The 21,179-nt window shown below is 54.1% G+C and overlaps 4 protein-coding genes across 8 annotated transcripts; 1 reads left to right on the plus strand and 3 right to left on the minus strand.

Annotated features, from left to right (window-relative positions):
* The first annotated feature begins 275 nt into the window (after positions 1–275).
* On the plus strand, positions 276–2,753 carry EMC9 (ER membrane protein complex subunit 9). The gene is made up of 5 exons (XM_021695284.1): positions 276–770; positions 913–989; positions 2,094–2,163; positions 2,254–2,348; positions 2,506–2,753. Exons 1-5 carry the CDS (start codon positions 573–575, stop codon positions 2,684–2,686), a joined length of 621 nt encoding a protein of 206 aa, XP_021550959.1. The 5' UTR covers positions 276–572; the 3' UTR covers positions 2,687–2,753.
* PSME1 (proteasome activator subunit 1) lies at positions 2,744–5,665 on the minus strand. 3 transcript variants are annotated; one of them, XM_044918437.1, is made up of 11 exons: positions 5,390–5,663; positions 4,725–4,757; positions 4,517–4,579; positions 4,286–4,396; positions 4,152–4,197; positions 3,940–4,037; positions 3,619–3,687; positions 3,466–3,494; positions 3,304–3,358; positions 3,140–3,226; positions 2,744–2,971 (listed from the first exon to the last, which is right to left on the minus strand). In XM_044918437.1, the coding sequence occupies exons 1-11, from the start codon at positions 5,426–5,428 to the stop codon at positions 2,891–2,893; spliced, it is 711 nt and encodes a 236-aa protein (XP_044774372.1). In that variant the 5' UTR covers positions 5,429–5,663; the 3' UTR covers positions 2,744–2,890. The 3 variants fall into 3 exon arrangements, with proteins under 3 accessions (XP_044774372.1, XP_021550958.1, XP_044774373.1); XM_021695283.1 differs by having other exon boundaries at positions 3,466–3,533; positions 5,390–5,659; XM_044918438.1 differs by having other exon boundaries at positions 2,750–2,971; positions 3,132–3,226; positions 3,466–3,533; positions 5,390–5,665.
* A 1,926-nt stretch (positions 5,666–7,591) lies between these two features.
* FITM1 (fat storage inducing transmembrane protein 1) lies at positions 7,592–8,852 on the minus strand. The gene is given in 3 exon segments (XM_021695571.2): positions 7,592–8,062; positions 8,064–8,205; positions 8,587–8,852. Coding segments are annotated over 3 exon segments (879 nt in total).
* Positions 8,853–12,997: 4,145 nt separating this feature from the next.
* DCAF11 (DDB1 and CUL4 associated factor 11) lies at positions 12,998–20,907 on the minus strand. Of its 3 annotated transcripts, none has more exons than XM_021695659.1 (15): positions 20,806–20,907; positions 19,974–20,180; positions 18,942–19,069; positions 18,595–18,722; positions 18,253–18,317; positions 17,839–17,939; positions 17,463–17,609; positions 17,195–17,249; positions 16,771–16,839; positions 16,355–16,412; positions 16,066–16,251; positions 15,466–15,619; positions 14,904–15,056; positions 13,954–14,060; positions 12,998–13,852 (listed from the first exon to the last, which is right to left on the minus strand). In XM_021695659.1, the coding sequence occupies exons 2-15, from the start codon at positions 20,126–20,128 to the stop codon at positions 13,718–13,720; spliced, it is 1,641 nt and encodes a 546-aa protein (XP_021551334.1). In that variant the 5' UTR covers positions 20,129–20,180; positions 20,806–20,907; the 3' UTR covers positions 12,998–13,717. The 3 variants fall into 3 exon arrangements, with proteins under 3 accessions (XP_021551334.1, XP_021551335.1, XP_044774268.1); XM_021695660.2 differs by having other exon boundaries at positions 19,974–20,153; positions 20,806–20,903; XM_044918333.1 differs by lacking the exon at positions 20,806–20,907 and having other exon boundaries at positions 19,974–20,396.
* Between the last annotated feature and the right edge of the window lie 272 nt (positions 20,908–21,179).

Raw genomic sequence — 21,179 nt, forward strand, 5'->3', positions numbered from 1 at the left:
CTCTGGGACACCCCCCGCGGAGCGCGCGCTCCAACCTCCTGGCTTTGCTGGGCCTGCGGGGGCGGGAGGCACAGGTGTCAGACGAAGCCATCCTGCAATCCCGGACCGAAGTCGAGTAGCCTAGCCAATCAGCGTGCAGGCAGTTCTCTTTAGTTTTCAGTTGTGGGTTCTTTCCAGTTCGCGGGAGACAAAGGCGGGGAAGGTTTGGACGCGGCCGGTGATTGGGCAAAATGAGAACCTTTAAGCCTATCAAAGAGCACCACGTGGGCGGGACTCCAGAAGCGGGTGCTGCTTACCGCAGCGGGCCGGGAGTCCCCCAGACCCGCGAGGATCTGCTGCCGCCAGCCGGGGGCGGGCGGAGGCGGAGTTCGGCGCTGCAGCATGCAATCCGGACCGTCTGCGTTCTGGGCCAGGTGGGGGCCGGGCGCCGGGACCCAGGTCCCCGGGAGCCGGCGGGCTGCCTTCGCGCGGAGTCAGCGTCACTGCCGAATCTAAGTGAGGGGGCAGAGCGAAGGGCCAAGGAAGGCGCCGGGGAGGGAGCTTCGCGGACGCGAGCTGGGGCCCCGCTGGCCATGGGGGAGGTGGAGATCTCGGCCCGGGCCTACGTGAAGATGTGTCTGCACGCCGCCCGGTACCCGCACGCCGCCGTCAACGGGCTGTTGCTGGCGCCCGCTCCGCGGTCGGGAGAATGTCTGTGTCTCACCGACTGTGTGCCCCTGTTCCACAGCCATCTGGCCCTGTCCGTCATGCTGGAGGTCGCCCTCAACCAGGTGCCGCCGCTGGACGCCCACCGACCACCGCGAAACCCCCTAACACCCCTAGCCCAAGCCCATCCCCGGCCTCTTGGCAGCAGTGCGCACCTACAGGGCGGGCGGCACGATTGAGTTTCTGATGGCCCCTTTCCCACGGCAGGTGGATGCGTGGGGCGCGCAGGCCGGTCTGGTAGTGGCTGGGTACTATCATGCCAATGCAGCTCTGGACGACCAGAGGTGAGTGGAGTAGCCAGAGGCAGAAGGCTAAGGGTTATGGGATGGGAGATCAAGAGAACTCTTGGTCATTCCTTTCATCTTTCCTTTGTCAAATGCTTAGGAGCAGGGACTATATCCACCAGGCACTAGGCTGGGTACTGGAGTGAGGGAATATAAAGAAATATGAAGGAGCTCCCTGGAGGAGCTGTGGTGGGGGTGGGGAGCATAGCTGTGTATCAATAACAGGCTGACACCTGGCTTTAACTGAGGTGACCCCCGCCAAGTGCTGAAAGAACACAGAGGAAGCCCAACCAGCAACTTTGGGGGGAAAAAAAAAAAAAAAAAAGGAAATGTCCTTATATATAGAAAACGTTATCTACTTACATATTAATTATGTATCTGGATCAAATTATACACAGTTTGGTAATTTGCTTTTCTCACCTCACTTAGTAAATATCTGCCATTTTTCCATCTCTACACCAAGATTTACCTTATCCTAACAGCTATATAGTATGAGTATGGAAGTACCATGATTTATTTAATGCCTTAAACATTGATATTGTTTCCCATTTTTTGTTAATACAGACACTGTACAATTATTACAGTAAATTATTTATAAGTGGAATTTCTGGGTCAGCATATACTGTTTAAATTATGCCAAATTAGGGCGCCTGGGTGGCTCAGTTGGTTAAGCGACTGCCTTCGGCTCAGGTCATGATCCTGGAGTCCCTGGATCGAGTCCCGCATCGGGCTCCCTGCTTGGCAGGGAGTCTGCTTCTCCCTCTCCCGCTCCCCCCTCTTGTGCTCTCTCTCTCTCGCACTCTCTCTCTCAAATAAATAAATAAATAAATAAATAAATAAATAAATCTTTAAATTATGCCAAATTACCCTCCCAAAAGATCACCTTTGATCTCCACCTTGACCAACAATCTGAGCACCTGTTTTCCACTGCACTCAAGCATTAAGCAGTTGTGTATGAAGCTTCAAGCAGGCCTGACCCCCCAGACCTGCTACAGGGAAAGGCCACCACTGCGCCATCATCTAGGAGACCTGGGAGGTCCAGCTCAGATGGACAGGGTCTACCCATGGTCAGCTCCTCACTCCTCTGATCTTTCCTCCATACAGCGCTGGGCCTCTGGCCTTGAAAATCGCTGGGCGGATTGCAGAATTCTTCCCTGGTGCAGTCCTTATTATGGTGAGGTTTGGGTTTCAGGGTGGGGAGTTGGTGAGAAAGTAGGAAAGGGGAATCCTTGAAACCCTCACCAGACCTTCCTTGTCTGCACAGTTGGATAATCAGAAACTGGTGCCTCAGCCTCATGTGCCCCCCGTCATCGTCCTGGAAAACCATGGTCCCCGCTGGGTCCCCAAGGACAAGAACTTGTGAGTGCCCCACTCCCTTCACCTCTTCTTGGAAGCCCACAGCTCCTGGGCCTCCTCTGTCCTTGATCTTGCCCCAAGGGTCCTTGTCTAGATGCTAACCTCTGCCAAGTGTCTGGCCCCCTGCTGAGTTTGACCTCCATGGGGGTTATTATTTCAGAGTGATGTGGAGGGACTGGGAAGAGTCACGGCAGATGGTGGGAGCACTACTGGAGGGCCGGGCCCACCAGCACCTTGTGGACTTTGACTGCCACCTTGACGACATCCGGCAGGACTGGACCAACCAGCAGCTGAACACCCAAATCACCCAGTGGGTGGGTCCCACCAATGGAAATACCTGAGCCAGGGCTGGGGGGGTGGGGGAGGGAAAGGGTCAGGATCCAATAAAGAGACTTGGGTTGAAGGACAATGGTATGACTATTTATTATGCCTGGGAGGCAAGGGGAGGGAGAAACCTCAACAGGCTGAAGTTGGGGAAAGTCTGGAGTCCTCTGTAAAAGATAGGAAGGTCTCTGCTGGACCCATTACGGAATGAGAGAAGGCTCTCAATAGATCATTCCTTTTGTTTCTCCCCTGGGCTTCTTAAGCTTCTCAAAGTTCTTCAAGATGATGTCATATAACACAGCCTACAGGGCCAGAGAGGAGTGGGGGTCAGCCACAGGCCCCCAGTGGCTGCTGTGCCCCATTTCTAGCCTTATGGAGAAGCTAAGTTCTGTGAGCCTTCACCCCCAGTCTGTCAGGGAATAGGTGGCCTAGGAAAGCTCCCTCTGTCCCCCACCCCCTCGCTTCCTCACATAAGCGTTGCGGATCTCCATGACCATCAACCGGATGTCCCGGTACTCTGCCTCATCCAGCTCGTGCACCAGCTGCCGATAATCACCCTGTGGGAGTGTTGAGTCAGGTCTGACTTCAGATGTGTCCTTCCCCCACCATGCACCCTGACTTGGGCCTCACCTACCACGTGGGGCTGCTTGGCTGCTTTGGTCACAGCATCGCCCCGTTCAGAGAAATACCTGTAGGAAGTAGAAGGGTATGGAGTGGGAGAAGGAAGAGGGAGCCCAGGCCTCTGTCCAAGGCAAAGGTGGAGTGTGCATGCACGTGTAGGTGGGCAGTCACTCACTTGGAGATTTGAGTGTGGAAGCCTTCCAGCTTGGTGTGAAGGGTGGTCATCAGCTCAAACACCTTCTCCTGGGGAAAGAATGCAAGGGGGAAAGTGGAAAGCAGCATGGACTGGAGCAGTAAGGAGGGCAGAGGAGTGGGGTAGCGCTCTCACCTGGACAGCCACTCCAAAATTGTTCCCATCCTCAATCCGAGGTATCTGCAGCTGCAACCAGGTGGTGACCTGGGAGGAGGGAAAGGCATCAAAGCCACAACAGCTCCCAACCTACTTCCCAGGTTCCTGTCCTCTGCTTCCCTGCCCACGATCGGGGGGAGTTATGCCAAGTCCGTCCTAAGCCCCAGGGCCTATAATTCTGGCTTCATTTGCTGTGCTCTCTCCTGCTGAGACCCAGCTGGTGCTAAGCCCTACCTGATAGGGACCAAGGAGGACAAAGGGTTAGGTCTGAAGCCTGGGGGTGGGAGTGGGAGGGCTCACCAGGTTGAGCTGCTCAATGACATCCTTGATCTCAGGCTTTAGACGCTGAAGGAGGACCACGATCTTCTCATTGCAGTTCACTGGGCCACAGGGAGGACCTAGGCAGTGGGCAATGGGTCAGTCACCAGGCTGGGACTGTGTGAGGGCAGGGAAGAGCAATCCCTGGGGAAGAGCTCCTAGGAAGTGAGACTCAAGTCCATTCGTGGTGGTACCTTTGTCTTCGTCTTCCCCTTTCTTCTTTTCATCTTTGTCTTCCTTCTGCAGGGAGAGAGGGGCTCTTGGCACTCAGGCCTAAGGTTGATTTTTCCCATGGTTGGGTCCCTCCTCCCAGCTCTTCCCGGCTTGCCTCCTGCTGTTTCTTCCGTTCCTCTTTCTCTTTCTCCTTGACTGGATCAGGCACTGGGATGTCCAACGGGGCCTTCAGATTGCTCAGGTCGGCTTCGTTGAGAGCCGGCTCCTGGTGCAGGGGGGGAGGAGAGCTGGAGGCAAAGGCATCCCTCTCGAGAGGCCTCACTCTCATGGCTCCCCAGACTCTCCCCTTGACCCCTATTCTCTAGCTTTCTGCTGCCCCCAGTACCTTTAAAAATGCATCCAACTCAGAAATCTTCTTGGGGAAGTAGCTCCCCAGCAGGTTCTCTGTCTGTGTGTGAGGTGGGGGTGGAGGAAGATGGGGGTCAGAATAACATGTTCTTCCTGGCAGTGAAGCAGGGCTGCCGCTGCCCAGCAGGGAAGGGTTGAGCCGTGGGAGCTGGGTAGGAGTGGGGTGTTGATGGGGCAGGTCTTACCTTGGTACACAGGTCTTCACGGAACACGTCCACCTGTGGGACACAGGCAGCCCTTCAGACACCTGGCTTTATGGCCAGTTCATATGAGGACCATTCCTTTAGGGTTGTGTAGGGCCTGACCTGGGGAAGGGTGGAATGCATCCCGTGGGGTTGGGGAGGGTGAAGTGAATCCCCGTGGGGTGGGATGTGGGGGATGAGAACATTCTTGGCGGTGAAGGGCGAATGGTCCAGGTGAGAACAGATCCCTCGGGTCTCCTGGGCTGTACAAGGAGGGGTGTAAGAGCCTCTGCGACTGGGGCAGGAACGGCGTACCCTGTGGAGTGGGCCGGGGGCCCTCCCGTGGGAAAAGCCATGAGGTGGCAGGGCAGCTCCGGCACCCTGTCTGTGTGTGGCCCGGGGCCCCGCGCCAGCGGACTTCCCCTCCACGCCAGTTCTCCGCTTCACCGCACCCCGCTGAACCTCGACCTCCTGGCCTCTCCCGGCACGCGGACCTCGCCTGTCTCCCCCGGCCAGGGCGCAGGTGCTCCTGGCACCGAGGCTCACGTGGGCTCCGATCGACCACGACCCCAACCCGCGACGGGGGCCGGGGGGCCGGTCACGGACGCCTGCAGCCTTTCGGAGCCACGCCTCCCTAATGGGCCCCTCCTCGAACCCGCAGCGCTCACCTTGGCTTGGGCTTCAGGCTGGACCCTGAGCGTGGCCATGGCCGGGGAGGGGGGCCTAGCGCCGCACGAGAAGCGGAGTGTGTACGGGGAAGAGAAAGCGAAAGCAGCGCTCGCCACCCGCACGGCCTTCCTGGGTAGCCGGGCAGCCGAGGTACTGGAGGGGGCGGGGCCAAGCCGGAGGGGAGGGGGCGGAGGGCGGCAGCCGCGGCCGGGCTCCCCCTGGAGGCCGAGAGGAGCGCTGCCACCGCCTCCTCCGCCCGGCGGCCCGTCCCAGCCTGCCTCCCCCTCCCGCCCTGCTCCCGAAGCCCAGCCTCTCCCTCCCCGCCTCCTCGCTTCCCGCCTTTCGTCTCCCAGCCTACTGCCACTATCACCCCCACACACGCTTCTTTCCACGCCCAGCCTCCCCACGCACCGCGGGCCCGCCTTCCCGCCTCCTGGAGCCACTGCCCTCCTCCATCTCCCTGCCTCCGGACTCCTCTGGTTCTCTTCTGTCCCTGTTCGGCCTGGGACGGTGATAAGCCTTATCTGGCGCTCTTCCATCTTTTCTGGCCTCCCTTGCCTAGTCCTGGCTCCACGGGCATCGTCTGGCCCATGTGGTGACATTCAGACGCTGTCACCACTCCAACCCAGGCCCCGGTCAGCTCCCTCCTGACCCATGTTGTGGACTACAACCCCCCCTATACTCTCCACACAGACCTCTGTCTGGCTTAAAGCTCTCTCTCAGTTTCCTGTTGACCTTAGAATGAAATCTAAAGGGCTTTCCTGGCCCAGAAGGCTTGCCTGGCCTGCCTGGCCCCTGTTCTGCAACCTCACTTTCCACTGCTTTCCCCCTTTCCTTACACTTGCAAATAGCTGGGCCTTCCATTGTTGCTTAAACCCAATGTCAGCATTCATTCCTGTCTCAGGTACTTTGGCCTTACCGATCCCTTTGCCTGACACACCCTTTCCCCGCCTCGGGTTGTCGTTAGGTTCTCAGCTTAGGTTCTCAGCTTAAATATCACCTCTCCAGAGGGAACTCTCTCCATCATCCTTTATAAAGTACCTCCCTGCCAAGTCTCTATTACAAACCAGCCTGTTGTAGTACATTCATAGCACTGGAGCTCTCTGATATTAGCCAGTTTATTTTGGGGGGATAGTGTGGTTTAGACCAGGGGTTGGCAAACTTTTTCTGTAAAAGGCCAGATAGTAAACATTTTAGGCTCTCGTGGGCCATATGGTGTCTGTAGTAACTACTCACCTCTGCCCTTAGAGCAGGTAAACAGCCATACCTAAATGAATTAGCAGGGCCAGGTTCCAGTAAAACTTTCTTTATGGACACTGGAATTTGGATTCTGTGTAATTTTCACATACCATGATATATTCTTCTTCTTTTTTTTTTTTTTCAATCTTTAAAAATGTAAAAACCTGTCTTAACTCTCAGGCCATACAAAATCTGGCCACAGGAGGGCTGTAGTTGCTGGTCCTCTGTTTAGAGCACAGACAATGGACCCTTACTGCCTGGGTTTATAATCCTGGCTTTGATATCTACTAGCTGTGAACAAGCCACTTAACCTCTGTGCCTCAGTTTTCACAACTGTACAGTAGAAACGTTACCAAACCCACCTGATAGTGGTGTTGTTGTTATGAGGGCTTAATGTCTTGATTTATAGGAAGAGGTTAGAGACACTTAGAACGCTGCCTGAAACATAGTAAGCGCAAGAGAAGTGTTTGCTGTTATTTGTGAGTTTCTCATCTGCTTCCCCCATTAACCCACCAGCCCCCAAACAGCAGGAACCTTGTCTTCCTTATTCACAAGGCATGGAACTATGCTTGGCTCAATAAATACCTATTAAGTAAATGTGCCCAGACAGGCAGGCCCTTAAGGAAGGTGGAAGGGGGAATTCAGTGAAGGAGGCAGAAAAAAACAATCAACCAGGCTGGAGACGAAGCACCTGCTTAGCAGGAGTGCTGCCCATACCGACGGGCACTCTTACCTGCTCTGGCATTGCCGGTCCTTGATATCTGAGCCCCCCAGAGAGCTTGAAGTCTGCGAGGACTGGGAGACTTGAAAGGACAGCAGGAAGGATGGAGAGCAAGCAAAGAATGGCTGAGGGACGCGCGAGAGACTGCCTGACTCCCTTCTTACCCTTCCCACCCTTTCTGAGTCCCCCCAACCAAATGATGAGCAGAGCCCGAGGTAGGCCAGGTTTGCCTTTATTTCTTTCAGTTATGCTTGCGGCTGGAGTGGGGCCGAGGAAAGAGCCCGTGGCCCGGGCTCCCTGGAGACCAGGGCTGATGATACCAGCTGCCATAGGTGAGGTACCAGGCAAAGGTGCCCACCGCGGCACCCACCACCTTGTGGGTGTACTGGTGGAAATAGATGACGGTACAGAGCAGCAAGAAGTTCCAGAGGCCCAGCAGCAGCACGTTGAGCAGGAAGACGAGGCGGAGGGGGGCCCCGGCTGGCAGCCCGTGGGCCAGATACTTGGCGAACACTGCGGCTTCCTCGGCCATGAGCAGGCAGCAGAAGGTGAGCAGGAAGGTGTGGGAGGAGACGGTGTAGCCCCGCCACTGGTGGCCAGCTGCCAGGCAGCTGCGGCGGTCAGGAAGCTCGTGCAGCAGCAGGCCTTGGGGCAGAGGCTCGAAGCAGGAGCCAGTCAGGTCCTCGATAAGCAGGAAGGCCCGGCCGGCCCCCCCGCCACACTGCCGCCCCCACCACCAGCCGGCTCAGGTGCCTGGCGGTCACGGCCACACGCCGCGTAGCCAGGAACACCACCAGCAGCACGAAGCCCCCCAGGAAGGTGCATGTCCAGCCCCATGCCGAATTCACAAACTTTCTGTGGGCACAGAAGAAAGGAGACTAGCTACTGAGACCCGCCTGCGCCCCATCTTCCACCCCATCTGTGTTCCCATCCCTGCTCTGTCCCCCACCCTACATATCCTCACTGGTTCCCTTTCTTCCCCGCCCCCCCCCAGCCACTTAAACCTTGCCGTCTCCTTAGAGGCCCATTCAGCCTTCGAGGAGCCGTATTTCCTCTTCAGCCCTGCTCCTGATTTCCCCTGGACCCTAGGACTCTGTTCCCCTCCCCCTCCTCCCAATTTCTCAACCTCTTAGCCTATTTTTAGCGTCCAGACTGGCAGCACCACAGAAGCCTGGAGGAGGGAGCTGGGATCCCAGAGTGCAGGGAGCCAGCGCCCACAGCCTCCAGTGGACTCACATGTTGAAGAAGTTGCCGTGGCTGGCGAAAATAGTCCAAGGGTTGACATGGAACTGCAGAAGGGGCCCAAAGATGACCACTGCTGCCAACCAGGCATGGTAGAGGCGCCGTAAGCAGGGGCTGCCCAGGAGGCGGGCGGCCTGTTCACTTCCAAAGTACAGCAAGGCAGAGGCCACCCAGAGCAGCACCCTGACCAGGCAGCCTAGCAGCGCCCGGATTTGGGCCCCGGCCCCCAGCCCTGCCCCCACCACCGGCCCCCGCTCCATGTTCCCTCCCCTCCCCACTACCCGCTTGCTGTGCTGGGTAGCTGAGGAGGGGCTGATGGGGCCCCCCCCTGGACAAGGACGGGCAGTGACAGGTGTGGCAGACACAGGGCAGAGCCCTGGTGGCAGCTGGCAGGCGGGGGAGAGGGGTGGGGGGCAGTAAGGGGCCAGGGCGGAGGGCTGCCACGTCAGCAGGGTCCTAGCTTTGGTTGTGTGTCCTGACAGTGGCCTGTGTCCTTTCCTTTTAGCTCTGTGTCCCCAGCTCCAACCATGTTTGAGTTCATGTTGGAGGGCCAGGCCTGCGGTTCAGTGTTTTGTCCACAGCCTGCCTGGGCCTGCCCATCTATTGGGTCAACCAGTCACCCCCGCCCCACCCCAACCTTACCATGTTTGCTCCGCAGGGAAATCAGGGGTCATAGAGATTCAAACTAACCAAACCTTGGAAACCATTTAAAAAAAAATCTGTGTCTGCCTCATCATCAGTGTGATCCAACCCCTCTCCTAAATTCTGAGCACAAGATCCCACACTGCAGGATGCACAAGATGGCTGTGCATGCACCATGTCCAAGTTACGCTGGGGGGAGCACACCAGCAGGGGTATCCACTTAGGTGCACCATGATCCTAGGGCTTGACCCAGCCCCAGCCCCTGTCTGGTGTGAGGGACTCTGAGTGGCTCTCTGGCCCTATGTAAACCATGGTGGTTACATAATGCACAAGACATCAGATCTAAGATGGGACCATTCTTTGGTACGGTTATCACGAAGGCCAACAGATGAAACTCAAGTGTCCTGGGGTGCCTGGGTGGCTCAGTTGGTTAAGTGTCTGCTCAGGTCATGATCCCAGGGTCCTGGGATCGAGTCCCACGTCGGGCTCCCTGCTCAGTGGGGAGTCTGCTTCTCCCTCTGCCTCTGCCACTCCCCCTTCCTATGCATACACTTGCTCTGTCAAATAAATAAAATCTTAAAAAAAAAGAAATTCAAGTGTCCTGTGAAAGGTGTATTGTATGAGAGATGGTGGTGGCCCAGGCTGGATTTTCAGGACTCCAAAGATTAGGCTCATGTGATGGGGGTGGGGGTAGGGGTGACCCTACAAGGAAAATCCCCACCTTGAAGCCCATCAAAACCTTAGGTTGTATCCTCCAACCGGTTACCCTGGGTCCTAAGTCTCACATTGGCCTCCCAGCCTGACCCCTGGGGCTGGAGCCACAAGGCAGAGAGCAACCTACCCAAGGGATGTCCCTGTTATTCAGTAACTGTTCTGAGATCCTTTTTTGTCACCCTTCCTCATTCGTCAGAACTGGTGGTGGGATTTCAGAGTACAGTGGAGGCCCACGAAGTAGTGAAAGGAATGAGCAAGCAAGTACACCTGGGTGCTGAACTGTGTGACTTTGGGAAAATCAACTAATCCTCCTTGGTCCTCAGTGCCCACATCCATAAACCGATCAAGATGGATTCTTCAATCAGATGCCTTCCAGATCCTAAAGCCCATACTTCAACATAGTTCCTGCTCATGGACCCTAACAGGAAGACCTATAGAACCCCTCACACATCTTTGACAAAAAAATTTTTTTAAAGATTTGATTCCTTTATTTGAGAGAAAGAGAGAGCATGAGTAGCAGGGAGGGGCAGAAGGAGAGGGAGCAGCAGATTCCCTGCTGAGCAGGCTGGATCCCAGGACCCCAGGATCATGACCTGAGCCAAAGGCAGACACTCAACTGACTTAGCCATCCAGGAGCCCTACAAAAAATTTTTCATTGTAATTTTAAATAGTTGCGCAGGACATAATTTCCAATGCATTCTCTCTCTCTTTCTTTTAAATATACCCAATGGAATCTAAACACTACAGTGATTATGTATCTTACCATTTTCCACTTAAAAAACATGTGACAAGATCTTAATAGTCAGAAATTATATTTCCATTAGACTTCCCCCACACAAGTTATCCTAATGTTTTTACACCTGAACATTTTCTTGATCACACTTGCCTGCCAAAAAAATGTATATAATTTGAAACTTAATTTTTATTTATTTATTTTTTTATTTTAAAGATTTTATTTATTTGACAGAGAGACAGAGCAAGAGAGGGAACACAAGCAGGGGGAGTGGGAGAGGGAGAAGCAGGCTTCCTCTGGAGCAGGGAGCCTGATGCAGGGCTTGATCCCAGGATACTGGGATCATGACCTAAGCAGACGCTTAACAACTGAGCCACCCAGGCGACCCTAATTTTTTTTTTTTAGGATTTTTAAATTTATTTTTTGACAGAGAGAGAGACAGCGAGAGAGGGAACACAAGCAGGGGGTGTGGGAGAGGGAGAAGCAGGCCCCCCGCAGAGCAGGGAGCCCAATGTGAGGCTCCATCCCAGGACCCTGGGATCATGACCTGAGCAGAAGGCAGACGCTTAACAACTGAGCCACCTAGGCGCCCCGAAACTTAATTTTTTTTTTTTAACGATTTACCCATTTATCTTAGAGAGAGAGGGCAAGCACACAAGCAGGGGGAGGGGTAGAGGGAGAGGGAGAGTATCCCAAGAAGACTCCTGGGAGATCATGACCTGAGCCAAAACCAAGAGTTGGCTGCTTAATTGACTGAGCCACCCAGGCAACCCTGAAACTTAATTTTTAAGTATTTCCTGTGATCATAAGGCCCTAGAAGTTTAAACATTTTTTTTCTGGATAGATTTCTCATAATAATTGTTAGTAGTACAAAATATATAACTAGTATAGCAAAGATTTCACACATTGTGATAATAATAAACTCAAATTGTATTGGAAATGCAACTCTTAATTAGAAAAATGGATGGTACTTGGGGCCTTGATTAAAGGAGGCTTTGAGGGGCGCCTGGGTGACTCAGTCAGTTAGGGGTCTGCCTTCAGCTCAGGTCATGGTCTCAGGGTCCTGGAATGGAGTCCCGCATCAGGCTCCTTGCTCAGCGGGGAGTCTGCTTCTCCCTCTGTCTGCCACTCCCTCTGCTTGTGCGCGCTCTCTCTCTCTCCCGCTGACAAAGAAATAAATAAAAATCTTTAAAAAAATATAAAAGAGGCTTTGAGGATGTTAATAATTTTTATTTATTTATTTATTTTTATTTTTTTAGATTTTTTTTTATTTATTTATTGGAGACAGAGAGAATGAGAGACAGAGAGCATGAGAGGGAGGAGGGTCAGAGGGAGAAGCAGACTCCCTGCCGAGCAGGGAGCCCGATGCGGGACTCGATCCCGGGACTCCAGGATCATGACCTGAGCCGAAGGCAGTCGCTTAACCAACTGAGCCACCCAGGCGCCCCAAGGATGTTAATAATTTTAATTTGCTTCTAATTCTGGCGCCCTGGAGGTAATACAGGTTCTGGATGAGATGGGTGGCATGTCTGGGTTGAAGTGGCAGAAGGGGAACAAGGGGGGCCGGTGGGCAGGGAGACTGGCATGCTAGTTTCACATGAGGCAGACCAGAGCAAAGAGAACACATGTAGGCTGGGCAGCTGGACAATCTATTCTTTTAAAACTACCTGTTTTGCTGTGAAAGAGGTATCCCTTTTACCCCTGGCTGTGTTTTTGAGAACCCCAGGAGGTGTGCATCCTGGTTCGAAAATTGCATTAGGGATAATGAAATGTCATGGGGACGGAGCGATCAGAGCTGGATGTGAAGCCTGACCAACTCCCCTACTGACCACACCACGGCTTTGCTCTGGGGCATGTCACCTGATCTGTGCACGCTGCCATTTCCTCACCTGTACGAAGTGTGGCTGGGAGGGTGGATGAGGTCCTGGGTGTGAAGCACCCAGATGGGGCCCCGAGTCAGTGCCCACCAGGTTCTCTCCGGTTCTGGGCTGCTTCTTCTCATAGACCGGACCAACGCCAAGGCCATCCCCAGAACAAAGCTGATGTGGGTGTTCCAGGCTCTAATCTAAACTGTGCTTACTCCCTGCTACCTTGATTTCTACTTGCTACAAGTTTCTAAGTTCAGTGAGGGAGTTGTCTGTTGCAGAGCTCAGTTAACAAATGATTTTGGTATTTCTCTTCATCTTGGGGGCATCAAAGGGGGATTTTTCCCCATAGAGAAGCATATCTGAAGGCTTTGTCAAGACTATTTTCTTGAAGGGAGAGGATAAAAGACCTCAGATAGGAAAAAGAGACAGAGACAGACACTGAGCCAGGTTCCCACAGAGAATTTATTGAGGGAGCCAAAGCCAGTGAGAGGACGAAGGAGTCCTACTTCAACATCTCTCCTTGCAGCTGCTGGCCTCCAGCATGAAGGAACAGTCTGGGAGGGAGGGCCTGCCCTGTGTGGGGCCACATGGAGCCTCTCACACCACAGCCTGTCCCACCCCAAAGACCCAGACAGAGAGGGAGAAAACATAATTCCCACCCCAGGAGGGTGCTGAGGACATGCCTTACTCATCCCACCTTCTCCAAAAAGGCTAGAGCTCTAGCCTTCAGGACCTCTGGAATAATGGCCGGGACGCCTGGCCTAACTGGCCAGTCTAGTCCTCAACACACAGGCCAGGGCAATGGGCCCAGCTGACAGCTCAGTTCAGACCTGACATCTACTCTAGGAGCTAACATTTACATCCACACATGATTAAAAACACTCAGGACAGTTCTCCTGCTGACAAAGGGCCACACCTCAGATAACAGCAGTCCTTTGGGCTCTGGCCAGAGATAGAGAACCAAGCCAATTGGGTGTGAGCGCATGAGGAGACCACTCTGCCCCTTGGGGAGGATCTTCCAGGGCTCAGCGAGGGCCCGAAAGCCTGGGCTTGTGGGTCTCCCTGTCCAATGCCAGTGACTCCCCAAAGATCTCCCAAAAGGGAGAAAGGCAGGAAGAGGCAGAGAGCTTGTCAGAGGCTCACCCGTGGACGGGACTGGAGATCAGATCTACTGGGGCGAGGAAAAGGCTGTAGAGGGGTGGGGCACTGGGGCAGGGGCGCGGGGAGGTTCCTCAGACTCTGGCAGGTCGTCCTGGAAGTACTCAGCCTGGCGGTACTGCCAGAGACGCAGGTTGCCGTCCCACTGCGGGGCAGAAGGGGGCAAGCAGTCAGGGGTGCGGCCCCGCCTGGGTCAAAGTCCCGGACACGCGCTGGTCCCCCCCCCCCCGCCCCTCGCAGCCTCACCGAACTGCTGACGATCTTTTCCTCAAAGGGATGCCAGCTGACGTCACGCACACAGGCCTTGTGGTTGGTCAGCTTCTTCACGATGTGGCCGCTGAGGAGGTCGTACACTGTCCAGGGACGGCCAGAGTGGAAAAGGGGCAGCCAGGGCACCTTCTAAGCACCCCTCACGGTTCCTGAGCTGCACTGCTTATTGCCTCTCAGGCAACTTCCCCGCTTTCACAGGGGAGCAACCACACCAGAGGATGCTGCAGTTCCCTTTTCCCCTACCTCGGGTTCAGTGTGCGGCCTAGCAGAGCTTGGGTATCTCTCCCTGGCCCTTAGCTAAATGTCACAGGGTCTACAGTTAAGAAAGCACAATGTGGTTTTAAAGCTCTTTACAGCAATTTTCTAAGAAACCCACAAGACATGGAAGGCCCCGCAAAAGTGAACAATGGGCTGTCTGCTTAGAGGTCCGAACCTGCTCTTCCTCATCTGGACGGGGGTGCATCTTTCTCTCTTTCTGAGCAGGGCTCCCTGCGGTGCCTCCCTAGCTATGGCAGTGGCTTAGGCTCCTTATGGCTGGAGGTGTGTTTCTGTGTCTTTCTGTACACGCTTCCTGCTTTAGCGGCCGCATGTCCCTTACTCCGAGCTGCGGTCTTTTTGTCCCCATCCCCCCCCTACCTTTCATCTGTCATCTCTTTCTTTCCTTGACTGGCTACAAAACAGAGCTGAGTGTATTTCTGGCAATCTATTATATTTACTGACTAGAATTCTATCTTCCCTTTCTTAATTTACAATGCTGATGAATACAAGGTTTTCCTTCTCTGCTGAAGCCTAACCTGCTCCACGCTAAATTAAATTTCACTCATAGTCACCACTGGGATTTTTACGGCGCTTACTGGTGGTTACAGGTAAAATGCCAGAGACACGCTGGTGCCTCTCCCAGGCCCCTGTTCTGATACGATCCTTACCGACCACTTTGCCGGTAGAGCAGCCGCTGTAGATGAACCGCTGGCCGGTGCTATGGGTGGGCGAGAATCGGCAGCGGATGAGGGTGTGCAGCACCCCGTGGCCCCGGTAGGTCATCAAGGAGCTGTCCCCTGGGAGCTTCAGTTTCCGCCAGGCTGGGAGGGATGCACATAGAGCCCTAGGTTAGGGAGCCTGGATTCTCCTGTACCATTAGTCCTGAGCAAAGATCGATGCTCACCGATGGCCACCTTTTCAATCCCCAATGGGTGGCTCTTTCTCCACCTAATATTCACCAACGCGGCTCTGCTGGTTGTGAAGATACTGAAATGCTTTTGTCTTAGTTGGTTCTGAGTGATCCCTAGCCCCCAGCCCTGGGAACCCCCAACTCTCCCCACCGTTTGACAAACATAGAGTTAACAGCTGGCGAGGGGGCGTGGGGGGGAGGGCCCCAGGCTACAGTCACATCCACTGTGCCCATGCCAGGCCTTACCAGGGGTCAGATATCTGAACTGCCACCCCTGACTCTTTACTCTCCAGATCTCGGGTTCTCCCTTCTCTGCTCACCTTTTTTGGGCACCTGCTGCCAGCGGTAGTCCCAGTTTTGCTGTGTGGCAGCCTGCCGTGAGGCCTCCATGCCTTCCCGACTAGAAAAGCGTCGGATGTCCCAGAGCTTGATGGTCTGGTCTTTGGAGTTGGAGATGAGATAGCGGGCATCACCCTGTGAATCCCCAGATGGATAACAAGGTGTCAGAGCTTGTGAACACTGGTGTCTGTCCCTCTAGGTCTGCTTCTCCAGATGAGAGGTAAGAATGCCAGTCCTCTGACTTACCTTGCCTCTTTCTTCATCCAGGCGAGCTCGTCACAGGTTTTTCTACCATAGAACCCACCCCCTGGCTAGGTTTCCCCTTCTTTGCCCAGGGCACTGGCTGGGCCTCCAATTCTATCCTGGATTAATTGTCTTTCCTTCTACAGAAAGCCCTGCCCTGATCCGTGAGGACTGATGAATACAGAAGGATCTCATGTTTCTTGGCTTAAACCCCTTCCCTAAACTCCAGCTCTTGCAAACCTGAACTAATAAGGAGCTTGGGGAGTTCCCACGCTCAGCCCCCTTGACTGCTCCTGGACACCTGTAACCTGGCCGTGCAGGTCTGCTTCCCTGCCCACCTTGCTGTCAATGAAGGTAATGCCATCCTGGTGTCCAGCCAGTGCACCCACAGGCTTGGGGTCGTCCTCCCGCATGGTGCGTCGATCCCACACTTTGCAGATGGCATCATCACCCCCAGAGAACAGGATCTGGGAGCTTATGTCAGCAAAGGCCACTGCGTTCACATCATCCTCATGGGACTCAATCTAGGGAAGCAGGAAGCCAGAATACCTAGGACCTCTCTCTCTCTCAGTCTTCTAATAGGCCACGGACCAGGAGGCAGAGGCTCTGAGTCTCAGGAGCAAATACCTGAAGGGTGCGCCGGTTCTGTTCTCGATCAAAGACATAGAGACAGCCATCATTGGCCCTGAAAGCGAAGGCATAAAGAGGGTCCTGGAGCCAGAACTGAGAGGACCAATGCTACGTATGCTCTGGAGAGTCCCTGTTGCAAAGTCCCGCTGAGGGGCAAGGCCTGGTCTCTTTTTCCACAGGAGGTGGGAAAAAAGTTAGCTATGTTTGCAAGGAGGTTTGAGACCCTCCATCTCATGCTGGGGAAACAGTGAGCAAGAGGTGAAGCAGTTCGTAAACGCTGACCTTGGAAAAGGGCTGGCTATTCTCCATAGCTGCCTGGATAGCAGTGTCCAGTACAGTCTGTGAGATCAGAGCTGGTCTCCGGGAGGACTCCTAGCTCACTGATTGAGGGCTACATCCCCTACTGTACTCACCCTCCTAGCACTTCCCGTCCATCTGAGGAGACAGCAATGGAAAAGACTGCAAAGCGACGCTCGTCTGGCCTGAAAAGAGCAAAGAAGGAGCTGGATTAAGTGGACCTCCCTCAGCCTCTGTTAATCTACACAGAATCGGATGAGGATTGTAAGGTGTACTTCTGAGGGGAAAAAGAAGTCCTGCCAACACGTCCCAGAATGTGAGTCACCTCCATGAGAACCCCGAAATAATCCTGCAACCATCTATTTTACCCTGGTCCTCTGGCTGACAAGGATGGGTGCCTTCCCTCCCAGGAATCCACACAGAGACACTTGCAACCAGTGTACTTTTCCCTCTAAGCAGGAGTTCCAGTTCACGAGGTTTGCTCCTGGAGAGCCTTCCTTGAGAAGTTTCTGATGAGTCTGCCCAGAGGGAAGCCAGTACCTTAGATCCAGGGCAGTGTGAGTGTCTCCCTCCCCGTAGATGTTGCAGATATGAACTAAGAAAGGCAAGAGAAACAAGGTATCTTTCAGGGCTGGGGGAAGGAGGGTGGAAGTGAAGCTAGGCAGGAAACCGAACAAAGGGTAAGGGTGTCAGACCCTGGGAGTGATATTCCCAGGAGAAGGCGTGGAGTCCTGGCACAGAGAACATGGGCATTTGGAGGCTTCGGGTCCTGGGCTGGAGAGCCAGTGGAATTCTTGGGCATACTCACTGTAATCAGACCAGCTGGAGTATAGGAAGTGGTTGCCATCAGGGGTGAAGGCCACATCCAGGACGCTCCAGCCCACGTCCCGGGCCTTGATGCTCTTGAATTTATGAAAGCGGCCGTACCGGCAGTCATACAGTCGGATCGTCTGGTCTGGGTAAGTGGGGATCAGGCAGAATTAGGGAACCCCCTCCTTGTATCCTCTCTAGACCTGACCTCCTTCCTCTGTACGTCTGTGGAATCTTCCCTTGATCATGGGAAACGTGTTCTGGCTAAGCATCCCTAACCCAGGGTCTGAGTTCCCTGGGTCTGAGGCTTGCTAGTCTCCGTCAGGGCGTATGTTCCTTGTTCTGGGGCACTTTGTAGGACCAGGGTCTGGTACCTTGACAAGCAGACATGAAGATCTGACCATCTTTGCTGTAGATGCCGCAGAAAGCCTTCTGAGAGTAGGTATCAGTGAAGCCCAGATCATTGGGCAAGAAGCTGGGAAAGCAGAGGGAAAGTGAAGGTAAAGGGAGCAGAGGACGAGGAACGTCCCGGTTAGCAGAATCCTAACAGAGCTGGGTGTGAGTACAAGGGTGGACTTCCCTTTTGGCTTGGGTACGATCCCTTCTCTTTCATTCATTCAATCGTTCTCTCAATTTCTACACTTTTCCAGTTTGTTTCCTCTCAAGCTTCGACCCCATTCGACCTAACTTTAATATCCCTGAGGATCCTCTTAACACCTGTCCCTTCAACATTTAAGGGATAAGACCTATCTGGCCCTTAGAGTCTCTCCACCAAGCCCCATACTCACTGAGACATCATTCGAGACCGTTCTCCAAGGGAGAAGCTTCCCCGGTGGCAGAGGCCCCGTTCTCTCTAAAGGAAGGGATTGGGGAATATTGCTAGCAGAAACAGAGGGCCACTTCAGCCGCACCAAGCCCCCTCCTCCAAAGATATTGCTCTTGCTACAGAAACGGACACCGCACACACTCGTAAGTCCCACCAAATGCCGATGCAGGCTGGCTAAGCACTCTCCAGCTCCAGCACTTGAGGCTTCCTTGGAAGGTTTACTTTCCTCTCCTCTGGGGCATGGAGAGCTTCTGGCTACCTTGAGAGGCCTGCTGCCAGGCTGGTTGGAGGTGGAGAGTCTTACCTGGTGCAGCATCTGAGGAAAGCTCTGCTCCTGGGCTGCCCGCCTGAGCCCCAGCCGCCCTGTGGCCAATTCCACTTGGGTCTTGATCTCATTGCATTCCAGCTCCCGGGTGTCAGGGGTTGCATCCACTGTGAGTACCAAGGAGAAGTTCCACCCTAGGTCTTCCAGCCCCAGAACTATGCTCCCACCAGCTATGCAGCTGAATAGACTGGGGCTGCAGAGACTCCCTCGTTCCCTGAATTATCTCACCTTCTTTCAACTTCACCTACTGTTCTTGCAAAAAACAGAAAAAGGGTTTTTAATGAAAGTCTTCCAATGTTAGGGTCTCAGTCTGCCTTTTCTCTTACCGGGTGGGTTGTATCGGTCCCCCAGACGACCATCCCAGGCACTGTCATGCTCTTCCTCCGAGTCCGAGAGGGCCTGGATGAGTTGTAAATTTGCTGCACCTCCGCCCTGCACCAACCTCACTTGGCCTCTGTAGAGAGATGCCTATGATAAAAGGGAGGATCCCTTCCCCAAGCCAACCAAATTCAGAGTCAATGGCTATTCAGCTCTTAGACTACCTGCTCCTCAAACCCTCATACTGTCCCCATTTTGAAGTTTCAGGCTGACTAGACCTTGGCTATTATTTTCAGTCTCCTATAAGACATGGTAGGAAATGAATTTTCATGCTTATAGCAGATGTAGAGAACACCAACATTCCATGGAGGTTGACAGACCTACTCAGTTGACTTCCTAGAGAACTAAATATTCGGAGAGCATTTCCTTCTGAGCCTCTGCCTGAGGAGTCCAGCATAGAACACAGTATTCTAAAGGGATCCCCAGCCTTGTCTTCTGCCCAAGAAGCCACAGCTAAGAAAACAGAGTCAAATGGCACACCTTTCCAGTCAATTATGGGTGGTGGTCACTTTCCTCAAAGCATTCTTTCCTCAAGAACAGGGTTAGAGTTAGGTTAATTTAACTTGTTTTTCAAGTAAATCCACATGGCTTCGTATCACATGTCAGTAACTTCTCCACAGTTCAACACCCATCTCCCCAGCTCTTCTCCTTACCCCCCCATCACGCCTTTTCCATCACAGTAACGTTTTCATTTTTTTACTTACTTGGGAAATAGATTACACTTGTGTAGTCTTAGCTAGAGAGGCCCCCCTGAACAGTCCATTCAAACACAAAAGCGAATTGTCTTCATGACCCTCCCTAATTAAGAACTACTCTTATTGGGTATTGAGCTGAGTGCCATGAGTGTCCAGAAGGGAAGCTCAAACAGAACAGCTGGTCTGGGCTAATCCCATTCCCTATCCTCTGTAACCTCCCTGCCTGGAGTTGGGATCAAGGGACTGTGGTGGTCCCTGGTGGGGACACATCGGAGGGTAAGTTACCTGCGGAGGAGATAGGCCAGTACCTGGGCCAGATCCACATCTTCATCCTCCTCTTCTTCTTCCTCGCTCCGACGCAGGCTAGCCCCTCTTCGGGGCAAGCCCTCGGAGGGGTCTCCGGACCCAGTTCCTGCACTGCTGCTGTTCCGTGATCCCATCTTCTGGTCACAGCATCATTAGGTCCTGTGCAGGGACTCCTCCTGTCACCTCCTTGGGTTTGGTGAAAGCAAAGCCTGCTCTAGAAACACCAGGGTCTCCCCAGATAGAGCGGTAGCTATCTCTTGGGAGTGCGACCCTTCCTAGAGACTGAAATCCCTTCTCTGTAGCCTGTGACAATTCCCAAGGCTTCAGGAACACAAACCTTCCCCAATCCTGTGAAGCAAAAAAAATCAGAGAGTGAAGCTTAGGGCGCTACCCTAGTTCACCAATGAGAATCCTTTGAAGAGGAATTTCTCAGTTTTCTACCTCAAACTCACCTATCAAAGTCCCTGGAGGGGTGGGTGGGTGAATTCCCAGGTAACCTCTCTGGCCGACCAATCAAAACCCCTCGCGGAAGAAAGCGCCTCATTAGCTTATCTTATCTAGCCAATCAGAAGCCTTAGGGCTCTGAGACCCCCGACGCCCCCCCTTACCGACCAATCAGAGCGCTCCTTTGCGAAAGCCAGCAGCAGCGACAACCAATGAAGTTAGAATTCGGCCTAACACCCCCCCCTTTCTCGCCTCACGCCCACGTGGTGTGCCGGGGGTGTGTACGCCAAGTGGGGGAGGCAGGGGGGAAGCCGAGAAGCCCCTCCCACTGAAGCCGGCGGTTACTGCCCCGCGTGAGACCACCCACCAGCCAGGAGCGGTCGCAGGACCCGCAGCGGCGCGAGGCCTTGTTTACACCGCGGCGCTGGCCAACCGCTCCTCCGTCACGCGCCTCCTTCGTCATGCATGTCCTGGCTTCCCGGCCCGAGGACTGCGAACGTCACGCGTTGCCTCTGACGGCCCCGCCCCCTTGGCCAGCTAACTGGACAGCTGAGCACAGTGATAGACAGGTGGGCGGGAGAAAGTGCGTGAGGGATGGGAGGGGAGGAGAAAGCGCGCGACCGAGGAGGGGCGTTTGCTCCCAGTTGGGAGGAGTAAGTGGGGAACCGGCTGTTTCCTGAATCAGAGACAAGAGAACTACGCTTAATGGGTGAGGGGCGGGGCTTACAAAAGAAATTGGTG

The sequence above is a fragment of the Neomonachus schauinslandi genome, chromosome 9 (assembly GCF_002201575.2).
Source record: "Neomonachus schauinslandi chromosome 9, ASM220157v2, whole genome shotgun sequence".
NCBI lineage: Eukaryota > Metazoa > Chordata > Mammalia > Carnivora > Phocidae > Neomonachus > Neomonachus schauinslandi.